The sequence below is a fragment of the Artemia franciscana genome, chromosome 16 (assembly GCF_032884065.1).
Source record: "Artemia franciscana chromosome 16, ASM3288406v1, whole genome shotgun sequence".
Lineage (NCBI taxonomy): Eukaryota > Metazoa > Arthropoda > Branchiopoda > Anostraca > Artemiidae > Artemia > Artemia franciscana.
In genome coordinates this window covers 1,522,956-1,541,378 of record NC_088878.1, presented here as the reverse complement: position 1 = coordinate 1,541,378, position 18,423 = coordinate 1,522,956, and the positions used below count along the sequence as shown (strand labels likewise).

The 18,423-nt window shown below is 36.5% G+C and overlaps 1 protein-coding gene across 2 annotated transcripts in view; it reads left to right on the top strand.

Annotated features, from left to right (window-relative positions):
- Positions 1-18,423, top strand: part of LOC136036888 (glypican-6-like) — a 136,638-nt gene that overhangs the window by 3,175 nt on the left and 115,040 nt on the right. For both annotated transcript variants that reach the window (XM_065719247.1, XM_065719249.1), the window contains exon 2: positions 1,715-1,948. In XM_065719247.1, coding sequence (XP_065575319.1) covers positions 1,789-1,948 — 160 coding nt within the window. In that variant the 5' untranslated portion in view covers positions 1,715-1,788. The remainder of the gene's footprint in view (positions 1-1,714; positions 1,949-18,423) is intronic.

Genomic DNA, 18,423 nt, shown 5'->3' with positions numbered 1-18,423 from the left:
TAAAATATATGATGAAAAATGGAATACTTTATTAGCAAAAATGTAAAAACAACAACTTGGAAATGTGCTCCCAAAACACAGTGTTAAATTTCCAAAAATGTTGCTTCTCGTGAAAGTACAGAGTAATGGCGTGTCCATTGACGCAGTGTGTTTTGGGCAACAACCCCTTATCCTGGAAAGATATAATTGCCTGGTCTTCGGTTCTTGGCAAATCACAAATTTTAATTTGAACATCCATGGTGAGACACTATATTTTATCACTAGTGAAAGCAAACTAACCGATGTCCTCAAGAAACGTGTTAATAGTGAATTAAAATGAACTAGGTCAAGAATGGCGTTAATAATGAACTTTTCCTTGTCTTTGAGACGGTCAGCCGACGCTGAAGCTCCCAATTTAATAATTAACAAATGACCTTCACAATTTTGCTAATAAAGTATTCTAATTTCATGGTATATTATTGTCTACAAACTTCACTTCTCGACTGTCTTTTATATAATAGGCAATTACCATTTTTTTATGGCGAAAATAGGTGACCTGTTGGAAAAATATAAAAATTGCTGGAATAATCTTAGGGTAGGAAAGCTCCCTCTGTCCATGCCTTATCCTTCTCTCAACGTGTCTCGGGCCCTTGCTGGCTTCAGCACCAGCTTATTAAATGAGAAATACTGCCTAAATCGAAGAATATGCAAGTACCTAGGAATCATCATTCCATATATTTATTACCCAAAAGAACACACGAGGGCCAGAAAAGGGTGTAAAAGAAAGAATAATAAGAAGAAAGAATACACACAGAAAACATACTATTGCGAATAAGATAAAATAAAAATAATATGGACATAGCAGGATAGAAGCTTTTCGACTTATTCAGCTTAAGCAGAAAGGGAACTGGGCACTGCTCAGCCTGCTTTTTCAGCTGATCAACCGCTTTTTTTCGCTTTTATTATGCAAAATATGGGAAATTACAAGGATATCCAGGAATACAGACGCCTATCTGTTCATAGCAATCCAAATTTCCTTGATGGAATGAGCCCTTCTGCGTATCTTAATACCCCCCCCCCCCTTGACTTGTTATTTGATGCTAGGCTTAGTAGTTCTAAAGTACTAAGGACAATGAAAATTCAAACCAATTGTTTGACTTAGTTAAGAGGGAGCTAACAGACCAATATATAAAGCTTTACAAAAGTCGAAATTCAATCTTTAATGAAAATGTTTAATATGTGGCAATTCAGTTCTCTGTGGTTGCTAACAAGGTCGTATCCAAAGGGAGTTTGTTAGAGGATTTGAACCCCTCCAACCAAAACTTTTGTTCGACTCATAAAAACGTCACAAAAATGAATACAGTTTTTTTTGGATGTGTTTTATTCTTTTTGTTGTAACCATTTTTAGGCGTGAATAGACCTAAATCAAAGGGGTTCAAGGGGGCAAAGATGTTGTTATTTCCACATCCTTGGTGATTTGACAGATATGATGCGATTACAGTGATCCATGGTTTTAGCTTATTAAGGGGAGGGGCTTGTTTTTTTCAAAATTTGGGGGGGGGGGCAATTTCTTAAAATTTTACAATTTTCAATGAACTTTTCTGAAAAGGCTTTTCTAGTCAAAAATACCACCAAAAAGCTTTTTTTTTCAAAAGTCTAGGGGACAAATGCCACCGCCTCCACCAATTGACACCCCTGGCTATGATACACTTTAAATTTTGTTAATCCTTTTCAGGTAAGCTCATCAGGCAGGGATAGCTCTGACGTTTTTGGTTACACGAGTGCCAAAATCAATTTAACAGGAAAAAAATGGCCAAATCCTTGTGCATGGTCCAGTGTTTTCTATATACTTTAGTTTTTTATTTACAATTAAATAAAATAACTGGTGAGCTTGCATGCTCTAGTGTCAGATACGCATATAGCGGAAAAGGAATCGCTGAAAAGGATATACCCATGGAACCTGTAGCAGGTAAATATGTTCTGTCATGTAAAAGCATATTTATAGCCATTTATATTGGGGATGTCGTTGGGAGGAAGAAATTGATGCCCCCCCAACGTCGACCCAACGCACAAATTGTAGTTTAAATATTAAATGCTTGTTCGTGTTTTTGTTCTTATATACCTGTGAATTGCGGATTCATCAGTGATGAAATGTTTTCCTCTCTAACTGAAATCTACACTGCAGAACAGCACGACTTCCCTAAGTCAGAATTCGACGTAGGAACCTAATCATGTAAGTATGCTAATTTATGAAAATTCAGGGTGTCAAGATTTTTTTGAATTCTTTTTTAAAAGGAAAATGAAATTGTGAGGAGTTTTGAAAATCTAGGTGGTTTTTTTCTCAATAGAACTACCAAGAAAGGTACCCCTCTTTCAAATTGAGAAGGGCAATTACACCCCCTCCTAATTGATGCCCCTAGACAGGAGAACACAATAATGTTAAAGTATAGTTAGATTTTTCAGAAAATATTTGTACTAAAAATATAAAAATTTAAACATACAGATCTGTTTGCATTTTGGTACGTTTTCTCAATTTTCATGGGTAGGGGGCTTGATTGGTTTGTCCTGGGCACCGAATAACAGAATCAGCTGGTATGTTTATTAGTAAAATAAGTAACTTACGAAAAGTCCCAGTATGAAATTTGTATCTCCCTTTTAAGTAGGTGGTTGGCCCCATCGTTGTCCATGACAGCTGTGTTTTGTATCGTCCCGCATCGAGAAATTCGTAAACGTGTTCCTGAAATCGTTCAATATCTCTTGAGACTTGCCTGTCTATAAAGAACTCCATAATCGGTTACACAGTTTTTGTTGGTAGAAGGTGGGAAGTTTGAAATAGATAAACGTGGTTAAAACAAAAAATCAGCAAATAATAAACGAAAAACATATAGTGCCAAACAGCTTGAGATACAGCTTAAGATGCAGCATTCCTTTCAAGTTCCAAACATCATTGGGGACCAACACATTGTTAATGTTTGAATTGTTAAGGATAAACTGAATTGCCAAATTTGACTAATTAATTTCGCTTTCTTGTTTCCACGATTCAACGTTGCAACACTGACGAAAACGTAGTACTACTTTAAAAGCTTCGCAATTTTGAAATACCCTAAAGAAAACTTTGAAAATTGCGGTCTTCTAGTGTGAATAGCCCTATGACGGGTATAAGAGACAAAAATGCTATTATTTTGAGCCCTTTGTGCTTCGAAGTTGTCTCTATTTCAATTTTGTAAGAGGAGAACTGACCTCATTTACAAGTTCTCAACAATCAAAGGCACGCATAACCTATTTATTCAGTTTAGCCATTGATATCCTTTAATCCAACTGGATCAGTATAGAATTTACCCTACTAACAAGATCAGTTACATTATTTATTGAACCGATGTTCTGATCCAATATTCTTAAACTTTGATTTGGTCGATAATATATTGGTTAAAATCGGCTTTTTCCCCGTATCTTGTTCGGTTTTCGAGGTGCTTGTTCTTTCCCTATAGACTATAGACTCTTTTTTGCTTATAGAAATAGTTAGAAAATGGAACACTGGGTGCAAAAATTTTTGCGCTATATCTTTGATACCAAAGGCCTTTGTTACTCAAAGAAAAGCGCAAAATTCAAAAGAAAAGCGCGCAAACAAAACTAAAAAGAAATTTGAAATCTATTTATTAGTCTCTCCATTCTCCTGTATCATCTGTTACTTGTAACATCCCACCTTTTGACCGATGCTTTTAGTATTAAATCAGTAAGAGCTAATGAAAATCCGAGTGTCGTCTGCCAAAAACTAGTATCTACTCAAAATTTGATGTTGAGTTAACATCAAGGTTGACACTTTCCGCCAGCCTTGGCTGCATCTCGGAACGACACATGTCGCACAGCTCTGCCACGCCTGGCACAGTTTCTGCCATATTTGGCACACTTCCGTCACGCTCGGCACTGGTCATCTTTATATGTGATTTATGAAAATGGGTGCTTGGAGTTAGATTAACCTGTCATGATCTAGTCCAATGGTGCTATTAGAATTTATTGTCTGCTATACTTTCTTAAATCTGCTTTCTACCCGTGGGTAACTTTCTGTATAGGGGGTAAAACAGATTTCCTAGATTTTCCACAGACAAAGCTTGGTGAACAAATATCACATTACTCCCAGTATTTGGACAATATCCGATCAAGCGGAACATATATACACACTGAAAAAAAGTGCCTAAACTCTCTACTCGTCCTCCCCCACGTTTTAAGCATATGTGTCTAGTCCATATGCCGCGTAATCGACTTCCCTTTACTGCATGCTATTTTTGAGTTCTTTAATATCAATTATGCCACCACAAGGAAGAAAGGGTCATAGATTCCACTCGAGATATATAGTTGAAGATCCCATTAAGAATTGACGCTCATCCATTTTCAAGACCCCCAAAGATATTAGAGCAAGGGTCTCTAATATGATCAATTGTATACTCGTACCTGTCCATTTATAAAAGCAACAAATTAACACTTCTGGAATGTGAATGGGCATGGGATGGTATTATCAATCCTTGAGGGTATATTATCGGGTATGGGTATTGCTCTCTCTGTCTGATTGTGTAGGTAATCCTGTTTTCTGTTTGATCAGTCAACATTCCTGTGTGATGACAATCGAATTAGAATGTCCCTTACTCTGACAACCTTAGTTCAAATGCTGTTAAATGATTATCAGCTTCCAGATGGGGTTGAGGCTATTGTACAAAGATACTCCAGCAATATTTTTAGGGAATGGCAGATGTTTCGCCTTGTGATATGGTACACCCCCAAATGAGAAGATATGCTAGATTCAAGCTAACGCAGTCAAAGATCCAAACCAGATCTAGGCCCAAACCTTTTTCCTGGTCCTTTAAGAATTGTTATCTTTTTCCTTTAATGTGTGCCTAGAATTGGTGTCTGCGAGATCATGCCCTCCCTAATACATGTTGTATGGGGGGGGGGGTTAACCCTCCATTCATGGGGAGTCAAAGTTCATTTCTAACGCAAATGAATGTTATAGTTTGATTCAAAATGATATTTTAATTCTAAACATACGTCTATTTCTTGGCTATCTCTCTAATGAGTTGATCTGAAAATTTGCCTTTTTTTTTCGATGTAAATGCCGAAATATTAATCAATGAAAATAGCAAAAAAAAATTTTCAAAACCAATGTGTGGGGTGTGTAAAAGAAAAACTAGTGGAGCAATTGGGCCCCTCTCAATTGGTGCCCTTTCTCTGGGATTTTCCTTACATATTTAATTCGATGTGTCCGAACGAAAGGCAATGTTTCCTCATAACATTTTTTATGATGTTTTTGGGGTCTGTTCTCCGTGACTGAAAGCAATTATACTGCTTAAAGGGGGTCTTTAGCAGTAAAGTGTGGAAGTTGCTTACAAACATTGGCTTAACATGCAATATAGTAAACCTGGATTGTTGCTTGAAAAGTGAAATTAGTTGTAATTTGCGCTCGAATTATTGGTGTTTAAAACAATGAAAAGGATACGATTGATTATATATTATATCTAACTGAAAGCAAACGTTAATTGAATAGGAGCCAAAAACATTCAGAAAATAAGTCAACTCGATAGTTGCATTTCTAAACTAAGCAGTAAAATTAGCTGGGGTGCATTCAAGGCTGTTCCTAGGGTTGCTGGCAATCGGGGCAAAATTAATGACGGCACCCCTGTTCCGACTCAAACATGAATAAAAAAGATCCAGGCGGGGTCTCCCTACCAGCCACGATGGCCGGGACGACTTGCTGCTGTCGACTCCCTTTCCTTGAAACGGCCCTGGGTGCATTTAAAGCTAAGCTAAATCTTTTCTCGGAATTAGACACTAGATATGAATACCTAGTTTATGTTTCTGAGTTGGGTCACAGTAACTTTTGATTTTCAGGGGGTTCGTTACCATCTGCCCCTGTTTAAATGTATAAAATATATTAAAATAAAAAATATAATTAAAATATAAAAAATATAAATATACAAAGGCTGGCGACACATGAAAATAAGAAGCTGATCGGGTACGAAAAATGATGTTTGAGAACGAATGGGAATAAAACATACCTAGACTGTTAAAAAATGTTGAAATGTTACACAATTTAAATGCTTTATTTAACACTGAGACATGAAAGTTGCCACCCAATATTGGCCGAACGAATAATACTAACGAATATTAGCTAAACCTGGATTGCTGTTTGGAAAAGCGAATTTTTTAGTAATGATGCCCTAATTATTTCCTATGTAAGTGGTAATTTCGAAGTTTATTACCCGTATTTACTTTAATGTGCAATTCAGATTTAGAAGCGGCTAAGTTTTTTCTTTCTATTGCATTAAGTCATTCAAAATATGGCCTTCGATAGGGAACATACACCGAAATTTTTTTGTGGGTGGGGAGAAAAATTATGTATTTTCTAATTTGGAAAATAATTGTCAATAAATCGGGGAGAATTTTAATCACAGGGGAGTGGGCAGAGACCCTTTCCTCTGCACATACGCTTTGGTTCGATGAAAGTGTGTTTTAAGGCTTTTCCTGTCCCTAGTAGAATTCTTGGTCCTACGCTAGAGGGGCTGCTTATAAACCATCTAGTAACTCGAAAATGTTTCCTGTTTTTATTGGTTAAAATTCCAATCAGAAAACCAACCTGGTGGAATTAAAGTTGTTTTTCTTTTTTTTGCCTTACATTTGAAAAGGGGGTGGGGTTCATTCAATTTTCCTACTGGAACACTTAAGCAGCAACGCGATTGGCTGTGAGAATACGCCACAGACGGGAATCATTGACACTAAAGCACACTCTTCAGCATGGAATTATTAGAGAGTATTTTTTTTTTCTCTGGGGCGTTGCTGATTCGAATCATCGTGTATGTGGAGGAATATGTTTTTTTTTTCTAATTTGAACCACATATTTTATAAAAAGGACCCTAGATGTCACATTTAGAGATTAATTGGGCATTTTTTTCAATTTTTGGCTTCGATATATGCTGTTACGTATGCTAGACTATAATTTAATCTTATGAGGGGGCCAAGGTCAATGTAAAGCCCAAGTCGGGTGCCCATTTTCTGCCACCTTTTGCACATATGCTACATAGTTCCCCCACGGCCACCTGATGCACGTGATTTCTAGAAAAGAACACCCCCTCGAAAAAGCCTAAAAGCATGAATTATACCAAATAAATTGGAAAAGTTAAAAAATTTATAAAAACCCAAGATTTTGAAATGGGTCGCGCCTTTTTTTTAAGCTTGGGAATGGTTTCAAGATCGAGAGAATTGGAAGCCTAGAAGGAAGGGGGTCAACCTCCACTCCTTATCCATCTAGTGTGCAAGTACGTAACTCGCATCCTTAAAGAGTTGCTCTGTTTATACTTTGATCCCAACTTCTCAATTCTTCTTCAGTAGAACAGAATCTACCAGGAACATCCTTCAAACCAGTCTCATACGAAAGGAGGGACTTCCCTGTATCTTTGTTTTGTGCTGGTACGATCGCCAAAGTCCGTATTCTTGAAATGTAACTCTGTTTCCAAGTCGATATCGATTTTTCAGTTCCCCTATTGAGTTGAATTTACCAAGGATATCCTTTAGTCCTACCTTGGGGGTGAGGCCCCATCCATCTCTCCTATTTTTGGATCCGATCACAAAAATTCGCATTTATGAAGTTCCACTCGGTTTCGGCTTTGATTTCAAATTAAATTAAAAAAAAACAAGTTTTTTTTACTGGAAGTAAGGAGCGAAATTAAAACTTAAAACGAACAGAAATTACTTCGTATATGAAAGGGGCTGCTTCCTCACCAACGCCCCGCTCTTTACGCTAAAGTTTGACTCTTTCTCTCAACTCTTCTTTTTAAAACAGTAAAAAGCTTTAGCGTAAAGAGCGGGGCGTTGGTGAGGAAGCAGCCCCTTTATATACGAAGTAATTTCTGTTCGGTTTAAGTTTTAATGTCGCTCCTTACTTTCAGTAAAAAAAACTTGTTTTTTTTTATTTAATTTCTGAACGTTTTTCAATCAGTGCATGTTTTGATTTTGGCTCTCCGCAGAGGAATAATTAAAACGAAATTTGCATATTTATTTTTTTTTTTTTGCTAAATGGCTTTCTCATAATTTTGATCGAATGATTTTGAGAAAAAAGAGCGGGGGATGAAGCCTAGTTGCCCTCCGATTTTTTGGTTAATTAAGATAAAGGCAACTAGAACTTTTAATTTTTTACGAATCTTTTTTTTTTAGTAAAAGATATACGTAACTTATAAATTAGCTTACGTAAAGAAGTTTTGTATTCTCATGTTTTTATTACTATATGAGGGGGTTCACCCCCTCGTCAGTACCTCGCTCTTTACACTATAGCTTAAATTTTGTCCCAATTCATTAAGAATGACCCCTGAATCACAAAAGCCGTAGAATAAATAGTTGAAATTACTAAAAAATAACTTTAGCGTAAAGAGTGGGGTATTAGGAGGAGGTGAGCCCCTCATATGGGTAATAATTTCTGTTCGTTTTAAGTTTTAATGCTGCTCTTTACTTTCATCTGAAAAAAAACTTTTTCATATTTATTTTTTCATTGTTTTTTTTTTAAATAATGCTAGTAAATCCTGCGCTCCCTTCATGGAAATTTTCTTCCACCATGACAAATTTCTCGATGGAAAGTTCCCCCAGCCTGTCCCCCTATTCTCAACCCCTCCCCCAACCAAAAAATCCTACTGAAAACGCCTGCACACTTCCCAATAACCATTACTATATTATATGTAAGCACTGGTCAAAGTTTGTAACTTGTAGTCCCTCCCACGGGGACTGTGGGGGAGTAAGTCGTCCCCAAAGACATAGTTATAAGGTTTTTCGACTACGCTGTATAAAATGGCTATCTCAAAATTTTGATCCGATGACTTTGGGAAAATAATTAGCGTGGGAGGGGGCCTAGGTGCCCTCCAATTTTTTTGGTCCCTTAAAATGGGCACTAGAACTTTTCATTTCCGTTAGAATGAGCCCTCACGCAACATTCTAGGACAACTGGGTCGATACGATCACCCCTGGGAAAAAGAAAAAAAAAACAAAAAACAAACAAATAAACACGCATCCGTGATCTGCCTTCTGGCAAAAAATACAAAATTCCACATTTTTGTAGATAGGAGCTTTAAACTTCTACAGTGTGGTTCTCTGATACGCTGAATCTGATGGTGTGATTTTTGTTAAGATTCTATCACTTTTAGGGGGTGTTTCCCCCTATTTTCTAAAATAACGCAAATTTTCTCAGGCTCGTAACTTTTGATGGGTAAGACTAAACTTTATGAAACTTATATATTTAAAATCAGCATTAAAATGCAATTCTTTTGATGTAGCTATGGGTATCAAAATTCTATTTTTTTTAGAGTTTTGATTACTATTGAGCCGGGTCGCTCCTTACTACAGTTCGTTACCACGAACTGTTTGATTCTCAGTTCTTCTTCTGGAGAATATAATTGATCCTGGAAATGTTTTAGACACAACTTAGGTGTAGAGTGGGCTCCCTCTATTTCTCCTTCGTCCTGTTACTATCATAAAAACTTGCATTCTTGAAATGATACTCAGTTGATTAATTAGTACTTGTGTATTACACTGGAGTATTTGGATCTAAAGATTAGACAATAACCAGTTTATACCTGTCAGTATTTGAAGAAAATTGCTGTGTCTCAGCTGAAATCTACGTCGTAGGTATATTTTTTATTAAATATTTGATATATAGAAATGGTATTTTGGTTGGGTTAGGGTAGATATTTAATATAATGCGCTCTGTGCAACCCACCTACCATAATACTTTGTTGTTGTTTTCATAATTTTATTATTAAAGTATTGTATTTTTACCATATAATGTACAAGTATCGATCGATCAATATCGATTTCTCAGTTCTTCTCCTATTGAACCCAGTTTAACAGGGGTATCCTTTAGGCCAACCTTGGGGGGTACCCTCTATCCCTCTTATGTGCAGCTACGATCGTAGCCTAATAACTCACCTTCTCGAAGTACCACTCCTGTACCTCAAATTCAATTGATGCCAGCGTCTCAATCATTCCTGTTTGGAAACTATTTTGTAAAATCCCTGGCTAAGAATCTCCCTCTTCCCCTTTTAATATAATAATAGAAGCTGTTCCCTCCACAAATAGGATTGTCAAGGGTCTGATATATGTTTGCGAAATAGGCTTTCCGTTGACATAATGTTTCGTTTATTCAGCCTTTGTTCGGGAAGCAGCAGTATTCTCTGAGAGAATCTATAAGATGTAAATCCATTTGCTGTGATTGAAATAAGGCAGTTTTGTCCCTTGTGTGGCCCATCTGCCAGCTGTGGGATTTGTCCTATTTATTGTTGCTAGCTTGGGCCATTTTCCGCCGGTTAGGACCATTAAAAATTATTTTTAGTAATGATATATAGTCCCATTAAATTCAGTTAAAATCTGCTCAATTAAAACGTTAGAACTAGTACAATTGGGACATTTTAGCCATTTACAATCCAAGAAAACTAGGGATACCCGTACCCCCGCAGTGAGTTGAAATAATGCACTGAAAATGGTAAATATGGCGCGTAAAGTTTTAGTAAAAGGACGGATCCAGGGGGATCTGTCCCTGGATTGAAGACGCCATTCTGGCGTGTTTAATCCGATGTTTTGTTTGTTTTAACTCTTTTTTAAATAAACTTGTCAATTAGGTCAATTAATGGCGCCTTTCTCACATTGGAATCTCCCCCCCCAAGATATTGCTCTAGATCTGCCTTTATGGTAATATGAAATCCATTTTCAGGAGTTGATTCCTCTTTCAAATTCTCCAATTACAATTATTTCCCTTTTGACTTCAATTTATTAATTTTAGAGTGTTTGTACTTAAGTCTCATGCTCCTGCAGTGGCGTTAATATATCTTTTTTGTGTATTAGAAAAATAAAATCCTTTTAGGTAACTAACACCCCCCCCCTCTCAAAGGTATCAATAAAAGCAATGTCAGCTTTTTGCAACATAAACGGTTTCTTTGATCTGTCCTTGTTCTCTGTGTCGGAAACAAAGCTAAGCTTAAGAAATGTTTTCCTGATTTGCGTTTTTCTTCTGAGTCCAGTGGAACCCCCAGAGCCGTTTTTTTTAGAATAAAGGAAAGTTGGCTTGATTGGAAAGGAATTATTATTATCCTGAAACAATATTTACAATTCTTTTGACGCAGTAGAACGAAACTTGTTACAAAAAGCTATATGGAAAGCAAACAGACTGAACACTGCTTTATAACCTATAATATAGAGGTTAAGTGGTACATATGCAGAAATCGATATTAGGTGGATGGAGAATGTATAAAAAAAAATAAGAGCAGGTGAATAATATGAAAACTTACGAATTTAGAGGATAATCTAAAGATGGGTAGGTGGTATATACGAACTCTGTTGCAAACGTAGTAGTGGTTCTGGCCTCTCTTTTGCCCTGGGCAAAATCTTGATTAGCGCCCCCTTTTCTCCCACAAAATTTTCAGGCCAACTTTTAACAAAACTTAGATTGATTAATAAAATTATTTCAATTTATGAATTAATCAATATTTTTTATGTTATTATAGGTAATCATTTTAATTTAATTATTTTTGTTTTTAAATTCGTCTTAAATTTACTAATTCAAAAATAATTAATTATTTTCATTTATTAACTACGCCCTCGATTTATTATAATAAAAATAGAATTTCGGAAATCATAAAATCATTATAGCCGTTAGATCATTTATTTGAAATTTCGCGCCCCTAAAATTTTTGTGCTCGGGGTAAGTCCCCCTCTGTCCCTCTCCTAAAATCGTCTCCGTTTGTTCGTACTTAAGTTGAAATAGCTAATTAAACGGAAAGGGAAGAAGGGGTACAAGACAGTGATGTCAAATTGACGTTTTCTTTGAAAATCGAGGCAAATTGTAAACGGGGCAAAAACATCAATCAAGTTTAAAAACAACGATGCACATAAAACTGGTAAAAAAAAAAAAAATTAAATTGTTAGAATGAATAAATCAAATTCATAATCATTATTTGAAACTGTGTTTTATCAAATTCCATATATATATATATATATATATATATATATATATATATATATATATATATATATATATATATATATATATATATATATGTGTGTGTGTGTGTGTGTGTGTGTGTGTGTGTGTGTGTGTGTGTGTGTGTGTGTGTGTGTGTGTGTGTGTGTGTGTGAGTGGCTCTTAGCATGATAAAAACAAGTAAAATTCGAAAAAAAAAAATGAAAAATTAAAGGGAACCGGGACATTCAAAACATGGAAAAGAAAGAAAATTGGTGAACATATAGAAATTTTTAGCAAATAACAAAAAGAGAGAAATTAGGAGGGTGCTTAGTTAATTTTTTCAGTAGCTTAAGGGGCAGAAATTTTCATTCATATCCGTAGGCAGCGTGTATTAGCAAACAGGGGACAGAGTAGAAACAGGTTGAAAATCTGCCCAAGGCGGGCAGAATCTAGGTGGTGAGTGTGTTCTGGGAAAAAAATTTCCCTGCGAGGGTTTGTCATTGCATTTTTTGAAAGACGGAGGCACAACATACCTGTCCTGTACTCAAGTGTTTCTAACCTAGCTTTCTCAGAAGAAGAGTAAATTAGGGCCTATACCCCCCCTTGAAGGCTCCATACTCAGAACGAGCCGGAGGGAAAAAGAAAGAAAAGAAAAGAGAGAGAAATATGTTTGAGATACCGTAAAACTTTGGAGGCTGGTTCTTTTTTCAGATTATTATACTTTATTTATTTATTTTATTAATATTTTTCCACATTAAACAAAAGAATAGGACACAATCATTTATCAGAGAGTATGTAGTGTCAAATTTGTGTAAGGGTAAACTATTCCTTGTAGTGTCACCTATAGGACACTCACTCTGGCACCATCCCACTGTGCAACGCGCGTTGCTCTTTCCCAACGCCTCTTTACACTTCTTGTGGCAAACATCCACCATGCCCTGCGTCTTCTCGCCTCGCTTATTGTACTTCCCTCACCTGTGGTACGTTCACAGTTTTTGAGAGTATGCAGCCCCGACATCTATTTTGAAGGAATCACCGTGATAATTTTTGGAAGATTGTTTTATGCAAATCGTTCCTTATTGAACGGTCCAAGAAAAGAAAAATTCTGGGAAATTAATTCCGTATCTCCATCCGTGGTTGTTCAAGTCAATAAATGTCAAGTTCAATTCTTAACCCAATTTTCCAGATGTCTTTTAACTAGATTATCTGTTTGCTAAAGTGAAATTTCAGGGCCAAACGCAAATTCTTTATTTATTTACTGAAAAGATCTACATTTTCCTCTTTGTCCGCTGAATCAGTTAGCAATTATGGATATTAAAATGCCCCTCTCCTTGGCAGAATGAAGTTAAAATCTTCTATGTTGAAGAGATGTCCTCAAACGTTGTTATCACAGGGGACAAAGAGGGACTGTTTTTCTATATTTTCGATCTTTTTTTGCAAGGCAATCAGTTTATTCCTTATTTCTAGAGTCCAATCCACGGATTTATGGCGCTTCCTGACTAAAAAGGTCCTAGCGCCAATCTTTGGGATTGATCTGAGTCCTTATTGCTTACCAATGAGTTAAAAAAAAAAAATCTAGATAAGGATTAGAAATAGCTAAAACCTTCTCAAAGTAGAGATAAAATACAGCTGGATGGCTTGTATCCCTCTATAAGGTTTTTGTCCTGCTATATCAGAATTAGGAATGATTATAACCTTCTCACCCTAGAGATTAAATACAGCTGGATGGCTTTTATCTCTCTACATGGCTCGTATCTCGCTAGATAAGAATTGGAAATGGTTGAAACCTTCTCTTCGTAGAGATTAAATACAGCTGGATGGCTCGTATCCCTCTATATGGCTCGTATCCCTCTATAAGACTTGTATCCTGCTATATAAGAATTAGAAATCGTTAAAACCATCTCATCGCAGAGATCAAATACAGCTGGATTGCTTGTATCTCTCTATATGGCTTGTTTCCCTCTAGATGGCTTGTATCCTGCTAGATAAGAATTAGGAATGATTATAACCTTCTCACCCTAGAGATTAAATACAGCTGGATGGCTTTTATCCCTCTACATGGCTCGTATCTCGCTAGATAAGAATTAGGAATGATTATAACCTCCTCACCCTAGAGATTAAATACAGCTGGATGGCTTGTATCCCTCTATATGGCTCGTATCCCTCTATAAGACTTGTATCCTGCTATATAAGAATTAGAAATTGTTAAAACCTTCTCATCGCAGATATTAAATACAGCTGGATTGCTTGTATCCCTCTATATGGCTTGTATCCCTCTAGATGGCTTGTATCCTGCTAGATAAGAATCAGGAATGATTATAACCTTCTCGCCCTAGAGATTAAATACAGCTGGATGGCTTGTATCCCTCCATATGGCTCTCATCCCTCTATAAGACTTGTATCCTGCTATATAAGAATTAGAAATCGTTAAAACCTTCTCATCACAGAGATTAAATATAGCTGGATTGCTTGTATCCCTCTAGATGGCTTGCATCCTGCTAGATAAGAATCAGGAATGACACCTACTCACCCTAGAGATTAAATACAGCTGGATGGCTTTTATCCCTCTACATGGCTCGTATCTCGCTAGATAAGAATTAGGAATGATTATAACCTTCTCACCCTAGAGATTAAATACAGCTGGATGGCTTGTATCCCTCTATATGGCTCTCATCCCTCTATAAGACTTGTATCCTGCTATATAAGAATTAGAAATCGTTAAAACCTTCTCATCACAGAGATTAAATATAGCTGGATTGCTTGTATCCCTCTAGATGGCTTGCATCCTGCTAGATAAGAATCAGGAATGACACCTACTCACCCTAGAGATTAAATACAGCTGGATGGCTTTTATCCCTCTACATGGCTCGTATCTCGCTAGATAAGAATTAGGAATGATTATAACCTTCTCACCCTAGAGATTAAATACAGCTGGATGGCTTGTATCCCTCTATATGGCTCTCATCCCTCTATAAGACTTGTATCCTGCTATATAAGAATTAGAAATCGTTAAAACCTTCTCATCGCAGAGATTAAATACACCTGGATTGCTTGTATCCCTCTATATGGCTTGTATCCTGCTAGATAAGAATCAGGAATGATTATAACCTTCTCACCCTCGATATTAAATACAGCTGGATGGCTTTTATCCCTCTACATGGTTCGTATCTCGCTAGATAAGAATTAGGAATTATTATAACCTTCTCACCCTAGAGATTAAATTAAATAAAAAAAACAAGTTTTTTTAACTGAAAGTAAGGAGCGACATTAAAACTTAAAACGAACAGAAATTACTTCGTATATGAAAGAGGCTGCTTCCTCATCAACGCCTCTCAATTCTGACTCTGTCTCTCAATTCTTCTTTTTAAAACAGTAAAAAACTTTAGCGTAAAGAGCGGGGCGTTGATGAGGAAGCAGCCTCTTTCATATACGAAGTAATTTCTGTTCGTTTTAAGTTTTAATGTCGCTCCTTACTTTCAGTTAAAAAAACTTGTTTTTTTATTTAATTTCTGAACGTTTTTGAATCAATGCATGTTTTGATTTTGGCTCTCCGCAGAGGAATAATTAAAACGAAATTTGCATTTTTTTTTTTTTTTGGCTAAATGGCTTTCTCATAATTTTGATCGAATGATTTTGAGAAAAAAAGAGCGGGGAAGGAAGCCTAGTTGCCCTCCGATTTTTTGGTCAATTAAAAAGGCAACTAGAACTTTTAATTTTTTACGAATATTTTTATTAGTAAAAGATTTACGTAACTTATAAATTAGCCTACGTAAAGAACTTTTGTATTCTCATATTTTTATTACATATATGAGGGGGTTCGCCCCCTTGTCAGATCCTCGCTCTTTACACTAAGGCTTAAATTTTGTCCCAATTCATTAAGAATGACCCCAGAATCACAAAAGCCGTAGAATAAATAGTTGAAATTACTAAAAATACTTTAACGTAAAGAGCGAGGTATTAGGAGGAGGTGAGCCCCTCAAATGGGTAATAATTTCTGTTTGTTTTAAGTTTTAATGCTGTTCCTTACTTCCAGCTGAAAGAACTTTTTCATATTTATTTTTTCATTGTGTTTTTAAATAATGCTAGTAAATCCTGCGCTCCCTTCATGGAGATTTTCTTCCCCATGACAAATTATCGATGGAAAGTTCCCCCAGTATATCCCCCTCTTCTCAAACCTCCCCCCCAAACAAAAAAAACCTCCTGAAAACGCCTGTACACTTCCCAATAACCATTACTATATGTAAGCATTGGTCAAAGTTTGTAACTTGTTACCCCTCCCATGGGGACTGTGGGGGAGTAAGTCGTCCCCAAAGACATAGATTATAAGGTTTTTCGACTACGCTGAATAAAATGGCTATCTCAGAATTTTGATCCGTTGACTTTGGTAAAATAATTAGCGTGGGAGGGGGCCTAGGTGCCCTCCAATTTTTTTGGTCACTTAAAAAGGACACTAGAACTTTTCATTTCCGTTAGAATGAGCCCTCTTGCAACATTCTAGGACAACTGGGTCGATACGATCACCCCTGGGGAAAAAAACAAAACAAAAACAAATAAACACGCATCCGTGATCTGCCTTCTGGCAAAAAATACAAAATTCCACATTTTTGTAGATAGGAGCTTGAAACTTCTACAGTAGGGTTCTCTGATACGCTGAATCTGATGGTGTGATTTTCGTTAAGATTCTATGACTTCTAGGGGGCGTTTCCCCCTATTTTTCTAAAATAACGCAAATTTTCTCAGGCTCGTTACTTTTGATGGGTAGGACTAAACTTGATGAAACTTATATATTTAAAATCAGTATTAAAATGCGATTCTTTTGATGTAGGTATTGGTGTCAAAATTCCATTTTTGAGAGTTTTGGTTACTATTGAGCCGGGTCGCTCCTTACAGTTCGTTACCACGAACTGTTTGATACAGCTGGATGGCTTGTATCCCTCTATAAGACTTGTATCCTGCAATATAAGAATTAGAATTCGTTAAAACCTTCTCATCGCAGAGATTAAATACAGCTGGATTGCTTGTATCCCTCTATATGGCTTGTATCCTGCTAGATAAGAATTAGGAATGATTATAACCTTCTCAGCCTAGAGATTAAATACAGCTGGATGGCTTTTATCCCTCTATATGGCTTGTATCCCTCTACATGGCTCGTATCTCGCTAGATCGAACAGTTCGTGGTAATGAACTGTAGTAAGGAGCGACCCGGCTCAATAGTAAACGAAACTCTAAAAAACTAAATTTTGATGCTAAAAGATATATCAAAAGAATTGGATTTTTATGCTAATTTTAAATATATAAGTTTCATCGAATTTAGTCTTTGTCATCAAAAGTTACGAGCCTGAGAAAATTTGCCTTATTTTGGAAAATAGGGGGTAACACCCTCTAAAAGTCATAGGATCTTAACGAAAATCACACCATCGCATTCAGCGTATCAGAGAACCCTTTAGAAAAATTTCCAAGGTCCAATCTACGAAAATGTGGAATTTCGTATTTTTTGCCATAAGACAAATCACGGGTGCGTGTTTATTTGTTTGTTTGTTTTTTTTGTTTTTTTCCCAGGGGTGATCGTATCGACCCAGTTGTCCTAGAGTGTTGCAAAAGGGCTCATTCTAACGGAAATGAAAAGTTCTAGTGCTCTTTTTAAGTGACCAAAAAAATTGGAGGGCACCTAGGCCCCCTCCCACGCTCATTTTTTTCCCAAAGTCAATGGATCAAAATTTTGAGATAGCCATTTTGTTCCGCATAGTCGAAAACAATAATAACTATGTCTTTGGGGATGACTTAACCCCCACAGTCCCTGGGGGAGGGGCTGCAAGGTACAAACTTTGACCAATGTTTACATACAGCAATGGTTACTGGGAAGTGCACCGACGTTATCAGGGGGATTTTTTTGTTTTGGGTGTGGGGTTCAGGGGAGGGGGCTATATGGGAGGATCTTCCCTTGGAGGAATATTTCATGGGGGAAGAAAAATTCAATGAAAAGGGCGCAGGATTTTCTAGCATTACTATTTAAAAAAAAAAAACAATGAAAATATAAACATGAAAAGTTTTTTCAATTGAAAGTAAGGAGAAGCATTAAAACGAACAGAGATTATTACGCATATGAGGGTGTTCTAAAAATACTTTAGCATGAAGAGCGAGGTATTTAGGAGGAGATAAATACTTCGCTCTTTATGCTAAAAATTTTTTAAGTAATTTCAACTATTTATTCTACGGCCTTTCTGATTCAGGGGTCATTCTTAAAGAATTGGGACAAAACAAGATTTAGTGTGAAGAGCGAGGTATTAACGAGGGAGACCAACCCCCTCATATATATAATCAAAAATATAATAATGTAAAAGTTTGTTGCGTAAGTTAATTCTCAAGTTACGTGTATTTTTTACTAATAAAAACGTTCGTTAAAAATTAAAAGATCTAGTTTCCTTTTTAAGTAACCGAAAAATTGGAGGGCAACGAGG